General features: G+C 51.2%; 1 protein-coding gene across 1 annotated transcript; it reads right to left on the reverse strand.

The window, feature by feature from the left end:
* Nucleotides 1-3916: 3916 nt before the first annotated feature.
* Nucleotides 3917-10877, reverse strand: LOC126534767 (solute carrier family 22 member 7-like). The gene is made up of 2 exons (XM_050182009.2): nt 9719-10877; nt 3917-4665 (listed from the first exon to the last, which is right to left on the reverse strand). The coding sequence occupies exons 1-2, from the start codon at nt 10875-10877 to the stop codon at nt 3917-3919; spliced, it is 1908 nt and encodes a 635-aa protein (XP_050037966.2).
* Nucleotides 10878-12125: the final 1248 nt, after the last annotated feature.

The raw sequence follows: 12125 nt of genomic DNA on the forward strand, positions 1-12125 counted from the left end.
GAAGTTTCTTGTCTGTCTGTCTGTCTGTCCGTCCGTATATGTATACTACTTTGTCGGTACCGGCAAATCATACAGCAAAAACAGCGAAGCGGCTGAGTGGGTTCTCACAACTTTCGAAAGTCCCTAGGGGCCACAGGCAGAAATGTATACCGTCGGCACTACAAGCTCTTCACTACATCTTCTGCAATTCCTTCGCTGTACCCGTTGTTAGGAACGGCCTGCATAGGTGCCGACATGCAAAATTTTCTCAGCCAGCTGCAGCTGCGAGCGTGGTGAGCTTCCCCGAAGCGACCATGGAAGCCTTCACCACCTGCCGCGGTGACTCGTTTCGTAGGGACGACGATGCGCCGCTTCAACACCCCCTCGGCGCCGCTATGACTAAACGCGGTTGGCGGACCAAGCATTGTTCGTGGTTTAGCCGTGTCCGCTGTTTGAGGCAGGGGAGCCCCTGGAAGATATTTTGCGCGGCCGTCTCCCGGGGCGTAGAAGTCATGGACGGACGCGGTGGCCGTTGACTGCGGCGTCAACACTGGGATGAAGAGGCGCCTGCCCGGGCCAAGCCCCGTGTATCCGAGAACCCACCCACCTCGGCGTGGCCAGTAAAACCTGTGTGGAAGTGTGTGCAACCGTCCCCTTAAAAGGTGGGTTGGCTATGATGACGTTGGACGCTACGAATTGGCGGTGAACTGCCGTTTTTCCCTCTAGGGAGGTCAGAGTGTTTATAAGCAGCCGTTGTGCGGCTGCTGAGTGTGCTTTCTCTCGCAGTCATGCTAGACTGATGAACTGCAACGTCCTTATGTAGATACTGTAAATAAACCCATATTCCTCGTTCTCGATGAGAGGCAGTCCTTCGCTTCAACAACGTCCTCAGCGTGGTTCAGTTGGACGACGGCATGGGCCAGCTATCATCTATTTCATGCCCGACCCCAAACATTACACCGTGCGTACACTGAAGTGCTTCACTATATCCGATCTCGCTTTTTATATTCTCCGTTATACTCGATGCGTGCATGCTGTATACCGGCTCTGCCGACGCCAGCGTGTGGCAGTGCACTCCGCTGGCTTGGCAGCTGGCTTGATTGTGGGCTGTCGATTGTTTGACATTGGATACCGACCTCACTGCCGCACGCGACGGCGTTTGTCACCACTGCGCGTCAACCATTGTTCCTCTAGCAATCTCGTAGCCAACTCTGGCACGATAGTGCATATGCGGAAGTTGAAAAGTATGGTCAATCAGCCGGCGGTGGGAACGACGGGGCGTTGTCGAATTTGGATAAGCTTCGTCCTTCTCGCTTCCAAACGGCTTCCCGACTTTGAAGAGAGATTTCGAACGAAATATTGCGTTGTCCAGCAATTCGCAACGATTGCCCGGCTAGAAAGCAACCGTTGCTTGGAAACTTAAATGGGTAGAGCGTAATAACGGCACCATTAAGCGTCAGAAGCCACCCACACGCGACCATGAGAACGATTCAGCACATGCCACGGGGCTATGGCGTTGCGCTGCTGAGCTCGTCCATGGTCGAGGGTTCGATGCCGGCCGTGGCGACCGCATTCCCATGGGGCATTGCAAAAAAATACTCGCGTACAGTGCATCGGGTGCACTTTAAAAGAGCCCCAGGTGGCGGCAGTATCCATCCGGAGCTGCCCACTACGGCGTGCCTCGAATTCAGCCCAGGATGACATTTTTTTTTTACATGGCACGCTGAACGATGCCCGAGTGCTCTCACATTCCGCACCGCTCAGACATCTGAAAAAAAGTTAATCAGCCAAGCTTCCACACTGTGAAGGAGGACGAGCAGCGAAGCTGTGCTTATTTTACCTCAGTCGACGCATCTATTATTATTATTATTATGATTATTATTACTATTATTATTATTAAAGGACACAGACAACGAATGCATCTTTTGACTGTGGAGTGACTTACTTTACGAAGTATAGTGACGTGCGCAAGTACCGCCGCATGGTACACGGAACTCGATTGGACTAACTTTTCTAAAGGTCACGTGAGCGCGCAGTGGGCGTCTCCCACGCAGGGACACACGCCAATTCCACAATATTTACAACTTCACTGTGAACTACGTAATTACGATAAGCAGATGAAACTCAGCGTAATGAGTCGTCTTCGCGGCTAAACGTCATACAGATTTTTTTCGGCGTTTTCTGTAACCGTACTGCGTAGACGGCCATGTATTTACAGTAGACGGGAATTTTGCAATGTTTACAACAATTCACAATTGGGACAAGTAAATGAAACTCGGCTTAATGATAGAGTCGTCTCAGCGGCCAATTTCAGCACGATTTTTTTCCCAATATGCTTACATTAGATTGAGAGCTACAGATCGTTCGGACGCGTAGACGGATGGACATCGACCACCGCCGGAAGGTAGCCGGGTACGTACAGCGTCGCTGCAAAATGTTTTCCCGCAACTGCTTAGCGAAAACGCCGCCGCTGCGCTTGCGCGCAACACTCGATCATGCCAGCAGCACTGCCGAACCCTTGGAATGGAACAGTGCGCATTTGCAGTTTCTCGATTAAGCCGACCGCGCGTCGCCCGAGTGTTTGCGACAAGCAGTTGCGAGAAATGCGGAATGAGAGCACTCCACTGCGATGCTTCAGCAGTGTCCGAGCGCGTAGGCGATTGGAGCGGTGGTGTCGGGCTGCTGAGCACGAGGTCGCGGGATCGAATCCCGGGCACGGCGGCCGCATTTCGATGGGGGTGAAATGCGAAAACACCCGTGTACTTAGATTTAGGTGCACGTTAAAGAACCCCAGGTGGTCAAAATTTCCGGAGTCCTCCACTACGGTGTGCCTAATTCTAATATTCTAATTTTATTTGGAGCGGGCAGTAAGGGAGGCCAACGGTCCATTGCCATAATAGGAACGCATGCATGTGCCCAAGCGTCACCAGTAGCCAGCGTGCCACCAAAAAAACGTACGTCTTCCCTGCGTTTCTCCGGTGTTAAGGTAAGCTGCATGAACTACAACCACAACCTTGTGCCCACATGTTGACGCAAACCGGCATGCTGGATATACAGTAAACACGAGATTTCAATGAACACGTCAAACTTGCACCACTCTTCCGGGGCAATGACATGCATTAGATTTGCCTTTTATATTTTTAGCATCAAAGTACCATCAACTCGGCAACATCACGCTAGACCGACCAATCTCTGTCCAGTCCGTTACAAGGCCGTCATCATGCCGCCATGAGCACAGAAAAAAAAAGAAGGAGGAAAGGAAAAACAGGAGGCAGCGCTAAGAGTCTCCAAATTGGGGAATATCCATCCCAATTTGTGGCCTATCCCCCATAATGAGTTTGTGCCATTACTTGAGGCTTCATCATCATGATCATCGTTTCGATACCGGCAACTCAAAACGATTGCAAGCGCGTGTATTCACGTGATTGCATGAGCACCTCGATGTGTTCGTTGCAAGCGGTCGGCACTGCAAAATAGTAACGATGCAACAATGGTTCGATGCGAAATCGATAGATCTCCCCGAACGGGACGAAATGGGTGAATAGCATTGTCGCGAGTTCTCTTTCAGTACACGCAGCACCGCAAAGAAAAAAAAAAAATGTAATGCGGTCGAGAGAAGCCCTCTTTGTTCGCGTTTCTTCCTGCGCTCTCAAGTGGGAAGGGAATGGAACTTAATCATAATAGCAAACGTTAAAGCAGTTGCGACTGAAAAACAAAATGACGCGATACCTAGGTACGACAGATATATATACTGACTTCTACTTGCATTCGGACATTCATTGCGCAATATATGCCAAGCAGCGTTAAGGAAGATCAAGAAAAAATATCGACGAATGCAACAACTTTCCATACAAACGAAAAGAAATAGTGAACCCGTCGCAGATGCAAAAAAAAAAAAAAATGAAATGGAGGACGCTTCGGCCCCCCACCGGCGACGTCAGCGAGTCAATTTGTCGCGCGAGCTAATCGACTTGTCGGGAGCTCGGCTTCGCTCGCGGTTCGAGCTACGCGACCGTTTGCGCTTGGCGCCTCCCTGGGAAGCGGCTGCGCGCGCCACCCTGAGAGGCGAGTGCAGCGCCCAGCGGTGGGCCGCCATGTCGCGCATCGTGTTCGCCGGCTGCGACTGCGTCGTCTCCGGCAGCCCCAACGCCATCATGCCCAAGTGGAGCAGCAGCGCCGCCGCGAAGCCGTACGCGGCGCCCCTCAGCTCGGCTGGTCGGAGGTCGGCGAGGTAGGACGAGGCCAGCACGCCGAGGCGCCCGCACGCGTAGCCGAACGCGAGCCCGGAGGCTCGCACCACGGTCGGATAGAGCTCCGCCGAGATGAGGAACATGGCGACGGCGCAGAGGTCGAACACCAGCACCGAGCAGACGACGACGCCGACGAGCAGCTGGTGCGGGGCGCGCAGCAGGTGGATGGCCGCCATGGCCAGGGACAGCGCGGACAGGCCGACCATGCCGAAGGCCAGCGAGCGGCGCCTGCCGGCGCGCATGATGATGGGCACGTCCACGAGGATGCCGGTCATCTTGAGAAGCGCGACGACGGCGCGGACCGCGCCGTCGGCGTGCATCGAGTCGCTCGCGGGGACGCTGAAGAAGACGGCGAAGGCGAGGAACCAGCAGCCGAACATAACGGCCGACCGCTTGCGCAGGCGCCGGTTGACCAGCAGGTCGATGGCGTGCACCTCTGCGAGTGAGACAGAAGCGCGAGAGCTCGCCACTGCGCGCGGCAGCCATGCCGGGAACTGGGGGAGCGAGGGCCAATGACGTGTGCGCAGATACGTAGTTTGGCTCCCGAACTTCGAGCGCTCGTGCTGTATAAGCGCATCCCAAACGCGTAAATGAAACCTTCGGGGCCGCAGTGAAGGGGGGCAAGCTTACGTGAGCTTGGAAGCTCAGAGGACAACCGTCGAGGACAAATTCAGAACCAGAATGCGCAAGCCGTCGTATGATCAGAGAGCGTGATTCGACTGCATGTCCTTCGTCCCTCTGCATTACAAAAAAAATGGCTGTGGCTTAGCTAAGGTTAAGCCCAGGATGCGAAGCATACTAGCCTTTATTTTAGTTGTTGAACCACTGTTTAGCCTGGTGAACTGCTGTTGCTTGGCTATATTTGGTTCGGCTAGAGGAAGAAACAACTCATGCGTTACTCTGCTTCGCCTTCAAGAGTGGAACGCGACAGCGTTCCCGTCGACCCGCCAAGGGGTGTAAGACAATGGGCTACGGCGCAGCGACTACGCGCCCCGCATTGGACGCGGTGAGCGTCGAGCAACGCAGCGTTCGGCGCGGCAACGAAGCTCGTTTCTAAGGCAACACCGCATTCACTAGAGGCGCTTTTGTACCGCTTTGAAGCATCGTACTCGTGGCTCAGTGGTAGCGTCTCCGTCTTACACTCCGGAGACCCTGGTTCGATTCCCACCCAGCCCATCTTGCAAGAGTTGAGCCAAAGCCACCTGGAAACAAGCCCAGTTTTTCCTCTGCATAGAGTTTCATATTAGTATACCTAGAGGCAAATCTGGCGCTGCGATCGTTCAACCATCATGGGAATGATGGGAAGTACAGGCTTCGGATTGGCATTCTATTGACTGGCGAACTAGTGTACAAGTATTTTTTTGGCAGTTTTGGTTTCGCTCCAAGCGCAATTGCTATAACCTGCAGTTGGACAGTGCAACGCAAAGCTATCTGCCTTTGTTATGTTGCTCGGAGTGGCGATAGCGCGCTGGGCCAGCGACTGGGACGATGCTTGTGTCGCGGTGTGGCGTCGAAGCCGTGACGAGAAAGCGGCGGCATCGTAAACGTTGAAAGAACATGTTTTGAGCGTTTGGACCTTTGTTTGTTAAGTGTGTTACGTTGGCACTGTAGCGTTACGTGCTTTATGAAACTTCAGAATAGGACAAAGAAGGCACTACTGATACAAAACATATACAGTTGTACTTCTAGTGGCTTGACAATCAAATTTTATTGAGGGCTTCATTATGTGCTCATTTATGTGCTCATTGAAATGCGTGTCTTAGGACTTTGAGAACACAAACTTACTTGTGGTAGGAAAGATAGCTGCTTCCTAGCTGTAGTCTAGTGTCGCACAATGGGTACCCGCAAAGCCACGCTGTAACGCTTCGGAAGCGGTACGCCAATATAAAATATGATGCAGCATACTCGTAGGAGGCCACTAGCGTCCTAGCTAGCACTGCAGCAGATGTGCTTAAAAGTACTTGAAGACGTTCAGCAATCGTGACAGCCGACGCAACCTTTCGAAAGAGCGAGAGAGTTCGCAAGTGCCTGTCGTCTGCGAGAAAAGACTCGCGTTTGCAGCGAGCAGGCGTCGTAGCAGACGACACTTGTAGCATTCCACTCAAGGGCGCAACACTTTGTCACAATACAACATTTTTATTTCCAGAAATACATGATGAGTATTTTTATATAAGTACTTGCACGGTTGTTTTGCTGTTGAAAAAAATGAATAAATAATTATTCTTTGGCGTTAAATTAGGAACAGAATCGCACAAGTATGCATACCCTGGTGTGTCCTGGTGACAAACCATAGTAAACCATGCTTCCATCTCAAAGTCATACAAAGTTTATGCAGCGTGTTGTACATTATATAACATACTGCAGAAATAGAATTAGATTTTACGCGATAATATTTGAGTATAGCTTTGTTTACTGCGCCAGAAACAAACGCCACTAGTCTAAAGACCGAAGTCAATCCGAAGCCTGTACTTCCCATCATTCCCATGTAGGTTGAGGCAACGCGCATGAGAACCCCCGTAGACACTAGCGCCACATTTCCCTCTAGGGTATTTTTAGAAACTCTATGTTCCTCTGTCATGACGTCACGGTGTCACGTGGTCAGCCTTGAAGGCGACGCCGCGAGCGACGGCGCGAGTTGGAGCCCCGTTTCTCCTCTGTAGTTGAGTCACGGTGACACGTGGTATTGAAGGCGACACCGCCGCGCCTGAGGAGCTGGGTTGAGCTCTAGTAATATGCTTCGCATAAAAAATCACGCAGAAATCATCCAAGATGATTGTTTAAGAGAATTGCCGGGCCGGCTCTCGACGGGCGTTCACCAAACTTATTTGTGGTCATGGAGGAAGGAAACTGAGGAGAGGCCCTACCCCCTCCGCGCGCTAGGAGAAAAGTGTGGAGGAAGTGACGAAGTAGGTTCTCCTCGTTTCTGCTGATTTTTAATTCTTTGCTGTAGTGGCCTCGCCTTTCGGGCCACAATGGCGGCTTTGTTTTTGTTTGGTGCGCTCACACGTGTAGCTCCGTAGGTTTCGTACCGTGGCAAAGGGCAGGTTTGCGTTGATCTCCGTGTTTTGTTGCGCTGCGTTATCTGGACCGTGCTCTACCGGATGTTGCTGTGGCCAGGTGGGACAGGAGGAACTAAAGTTCGTGAAATGAACGCGCATGCAACGCTGTACGCTATATACCGCGCCACGGCAATGGCTACGGACGAAGGAATATCCGCGGGAAATGTTGCCCTCTTTCGCGGAATCATGCTTGATTGCTTAGCTTAGTATTGCATGATTGCTTAGTATTGCTGCGGAGCGCACGGGTCCGAGCAGCACGGTTGCGCGCAGCGCGGCGTGGTTTCGCGGGAAATGTAAACAAGAGAGGAGAGCTGGCCCGATAGGCGGAGCAACGCCATGAGCAACGCCAACTTCCGGCTTCACTTTAGCTTCACGAAGAGTGACGTCAGGGCCTCTCCTTAGTTTCCTTCCTCCGTGTTTGTGGTTGACGATGCGCCGCTTTTTCAAAAGTGACCGCTTTTTCAAAAGTGACGTCGGTCCTGACGGAGATGCCAGCGCGGGCCAATCAGTGAGCGCTCTCTCCTCCTCCGAACGAACGCTCGTGCGCTGTCCTTTCCCTTCGGAAATATACCCGTCCACTCGCCCAACCGTGCAAAATGGAAGCAGAACACATCTGTTCCCTTCAAAATGATCTTACTTGAGCAACTTTTAGGGAGACAGGTCCCAGTAAGCCAACAATGCGTCTATCACGTATTACAAATAAGAAGATCTTAAAGACTCAATTAGGGGTCAACTATGGTCTCCCGATAAGCATGACTTGTTCAGTTGCAACTTCTACTTGGAAGCTAAATATTTTAGCACATCACAGTACAGTTACCTCATGTAAATTAAATTTTGTGATGCAGCGATCTCATTTAAAGAAAAAATTGCCTCGGGACTGTCTGCCCTGCATTTACGCCATTAAAAAGGGAATAAGGATGTAAATCGGTTCATAACTCCTACCCTTACACGCAAAAAGGGTGCAAGGGTGTGATATAGACCGATGTGCATCCTTAGTTTTAAGGGTGGGAATTATTTTACAGCGTATACTACTATATAAATACATAGGGACAGATAACTGTTCTGGCTTGGGGTCTTGTGCACCTAATTTAATAACATTTGCCGCATTCAAAAGACGCATTAATGTTCACCGTTCTGAAAGGGCATATTTTTCTAAGTTAGGCCGTCATTACTAAAAATATTCCCGAAAGAAACGTCTTTTACGACTTTAATTAACCAATAATAAATGACATAAGAACCCCACATACTGCATCTACTGGGACATCTGTAGCTTACCAAACTCGTACGTTGTTGTGCCAATAATTTATTACTAGAAATATTGCAAAAACTAAACAATGTAATATAATTACGTATAAGAAAAAGATATTTTGCCACTTTAGATGATCTAAAACATTTTACAGAATTGAAATACGTGTTTTTTTGTGCAACCCTTTCACCTTCAAGTTTTATTTTCATTTGACCACGCCTCATGTAAAACCCCGATAAAGGTGAACATTTAGCTATTTAAATAGATAAATAAATAAACTTATGCCAATTCTCGTAAAAGACACGTGACAACTTAAATGAAAAGCGCGGTGCTTAAGATAAATGCAAATTCCAAACATACGTAATTTAAGTTGGTGTAGTGGTAAAAAAATGTAATAGAATACGAACTCGCCCAAAACCTTCCCCCTTGCACACTCGGATGTTGCCAAGCATTGCCTGGATAAACGATTTATTGGGTGTAGCTTCAGTGAATGGGAGTACAGTCGGACAAATGTCTTAAATCTACGCTTTGTGTTCGTCGTGCGCGACACTGAACAAAATTCATGGCAGGAAGATTTTCCGAAGATTACGTAATACAACATATCCCCCTCCCCCTCAGTAATCCTTTGGTTAGCCGCCAGAAGATATACAGAAGTGTGGAAAATTGAGCTTGTTGGTACAACGTTCGTAACTTGGGGACTCTTTTCGTCATTTCGTGCCGTTTTCAAGTTACCAGCAGAAGACGTACGTTTACATGAGCCCGACAAAGTCGGGTCGACTTGACCTGTGGGGCCAAAATCCCATCGTCGAGCTCATGTACACACTAGCGAGTAGGACTGAGCGAGAATCGAGTATGGTCAACCTGCCTCCTATGCGCTGGTTGACTCGCGCAACCTACTTCCAAGACGCATGTCAACGCGGTCGGGGTGGCGATGGGTCAGCCCGACTACCGACAACCAGTTGCGTTGAGTACGTGTAAACGAAGCCATATCTATTGGCTTTTAATGTACCGTCATCGGCATCATCTTCCAGCAAATTTCCAGGAATCTTGCTTCCAATTAAATTCGTGCTAGTGCCATTTGACGTAATTGCCCGATTCACTGAAAGGGGCCTTTTTTTGTCTACACCGAAACCACGAACAGCGCCGGCCAACATTAATGACTACAGCTTGTCAACAACGAATACCTTGGTCTGGAGGCAAATCACTCGTGGAGGTAGTTGCCTGAAGCGTCTGCTGGTCCTGCTGCTTCTTGATGTCGGACTTCAGTTCGGACAGGCGCTGCTTGAAGACGTCTGGGTCCGCCCTGTTGACGCGTGCCGCCCAGGACAGAACCTCCGCGGCGCGCCTCATGTTCGACACGGCCAGAAGCCAGCAAGGGGACTCGTCCATCAAGTACACGGCCAGGACCAGGGTGCTCGTGGGTACCATGAACACCATCTGGCACACGTGCCAACTGGGCTCGAGGTTGTAGACGATCTCGCCGTACAGCCTGGCCGTGAACTGGCCCACGACCATGGCAAGGCTGCAGAACAGAGCCCGGTGCTGCGTGTCGGTGACCTCGAAGAGGACCACGAGCGACGTGACGAGGACGCCTGTGACTGCGGCGGACAAGACGGCGCGGAGGACGGCGAACACCATTATGGTTCTGGCGAAGGCCAGCGAGACTCCGGCGAACACGAGCAGCAAGAGGCATATGCAGAGCACGGGACGGCGACCGATGGTGTCGGCGGTAACGCCGGCCAAAGGAGCTCCTATGGCGCCTCCCAGCAAGTAGATTGTGGACAGCGCGCGTAGGATCCAATGGCGGCCGCACACTAGGTTCCATTGGACCACGATGGAGACAACTCCCGCGTCGGCATCTATGTCATAGTCCCATCCGGCGTCGCACGGCACCGTGGTCCGGTTTCCGGTGTCCTCCGAGAGGGGGAACGGTGGCTCGTAGCGAAGGCACGGACTTCGCGTCTTGCCGTCAGCCTCCAAAGGCACGCTGACGTTCTTCCACACGTCGGTGGCCATGTAGGTGTAGTCGGCCGGAGGCCTGCACCAGTGGTCCACGGGGCGTGCCAGGATGGCAGGCGCCCTGACATGGATGATGGCTGTGAAGAAGGCCAGCGTGGTGCAGAGTAGGACGTGCATCTGGAAGCGGCCGTGGCCGAAGATGAGTATGTGGTCTAGCGGCGGCGAGAGCACGGCGGTGGGAGCGGTGGCGGAAACCGTGCCGGCGGGAACCGTGCCGACGGGGTCCGCCTCCTGCACAACCTCGTGGGTAATCGGTAACGTCGACCGGGCCGGTGGTGCGTGGTTCGACCTGCTCGTGGGTGACCTGCGACGGGGACCGGGCATCCTGCGCTAGACTGTCGGACGCGTGAGCTCATGCAATTACCTCGTGAGCATGCATGCGTGCGAGCATACGCAGCGTCGATGTTGATGCTCAATCTTTTCAATCGTCATGGGCAGCAGCTGGAAGACGACGAAGATGATGAAGGACGACAAAGCAAGACAATGTCTCCGTTTTTTCTTCCTTGCCGCCGCTTGTCCGCCGTCCGAAGAATGTTCCTCGTGCTCGAGATTAATAATGTAGGCTTGACTTTATCAACATCACACCTAATGTCCTTTGACGAATGTCAGCCGCAGGCCTATTATAGCTGCTCTGCCTAAGTTCAGTGAAGCTACCAGAAGTTTACGCTGCTAGGGGTGAAAACAATTGTGTGCTTTTTCTTTCTATCGTTTCTTTTTGCGTGCGAAGTAAGTATTATCAATGTTTTCTAAGCTTAAATTATCGTCTTTCTGATTGATTCTTTTGTTTTTGCCTTTTGTTCTTTGTTGCATGCACTCTTTTTGACCTCCAGTGTGAACAATCCCCCTAGTGGGTATGAGCCGTGCGTTGAGGTCACAACAATAAAGTGTTAGGCAAGTAACGCTTTTTTCCCGATTTTGTGAGGTTTCGTGGGGCATCCAGAATTCAAGGAAAGTCCTTCGAAATGTCGAGAAATGCAGCGTAAGTTATTCGTACATCAATGCAAACACATATTATCAACAAACTGGCGCTATAACATCCGAGCTTTCGCGGAAGTGCATTAGAATTAGCGCTTTTTATATGACATTGGCAGTGTACGACGCAAACAAAGAATGAAAAGAAATCACACAAGCTACCCCAGCCCTGATCTAATGACTGCGCTAAGCATCTCCAGTGCCATGCATTTCTTCGCGTGACATAGGTAATCCCCCGGCATGCGATCAAACGAGTGTTCATATAGAAGAGAGAGAGAGAGAGAAAAAAACAACTTCAAGTAGTCGCCTGCAGAACGACACCATGACTAAATGGCGCCGTGACGCGGGCCCTAACGTGTTCTCAGCGGGTGGTCTCTACTCAACTCCAGCACGTGTTACTCCCGCGGTCGGTCGCCCTGAGGGGCAACGTTCCGTCGGTTTCGCTCGGCCTTTGTCTATCAAGAGCCTCCGAGACTTGCTGGACGGCCCAGATTTGGCTTTAGTGGTCGTAGCATTCCGCCGAAGCCGCGAGTCACGGCGGAATCGTTGTACTTGTCGAAGCTTCATCGGGGAACTTGGTGCAATACCATAGGATGTGCG

Source organism: Dermacentor andersoni, chromosome 7 (assembly GCF_023375885.2).
Source record: "Dermacentor andersoni chromosome 7, qqDerAnde1_hic_scaffold, whole genome shotgun sequence".
Classification (NCBI taxonomy): Eukaryota; Metazoa; Arthropoda; class Arachnida; order Ixodida; family Ixodidae; genus Dermacentor; species Dermacentor andersoni.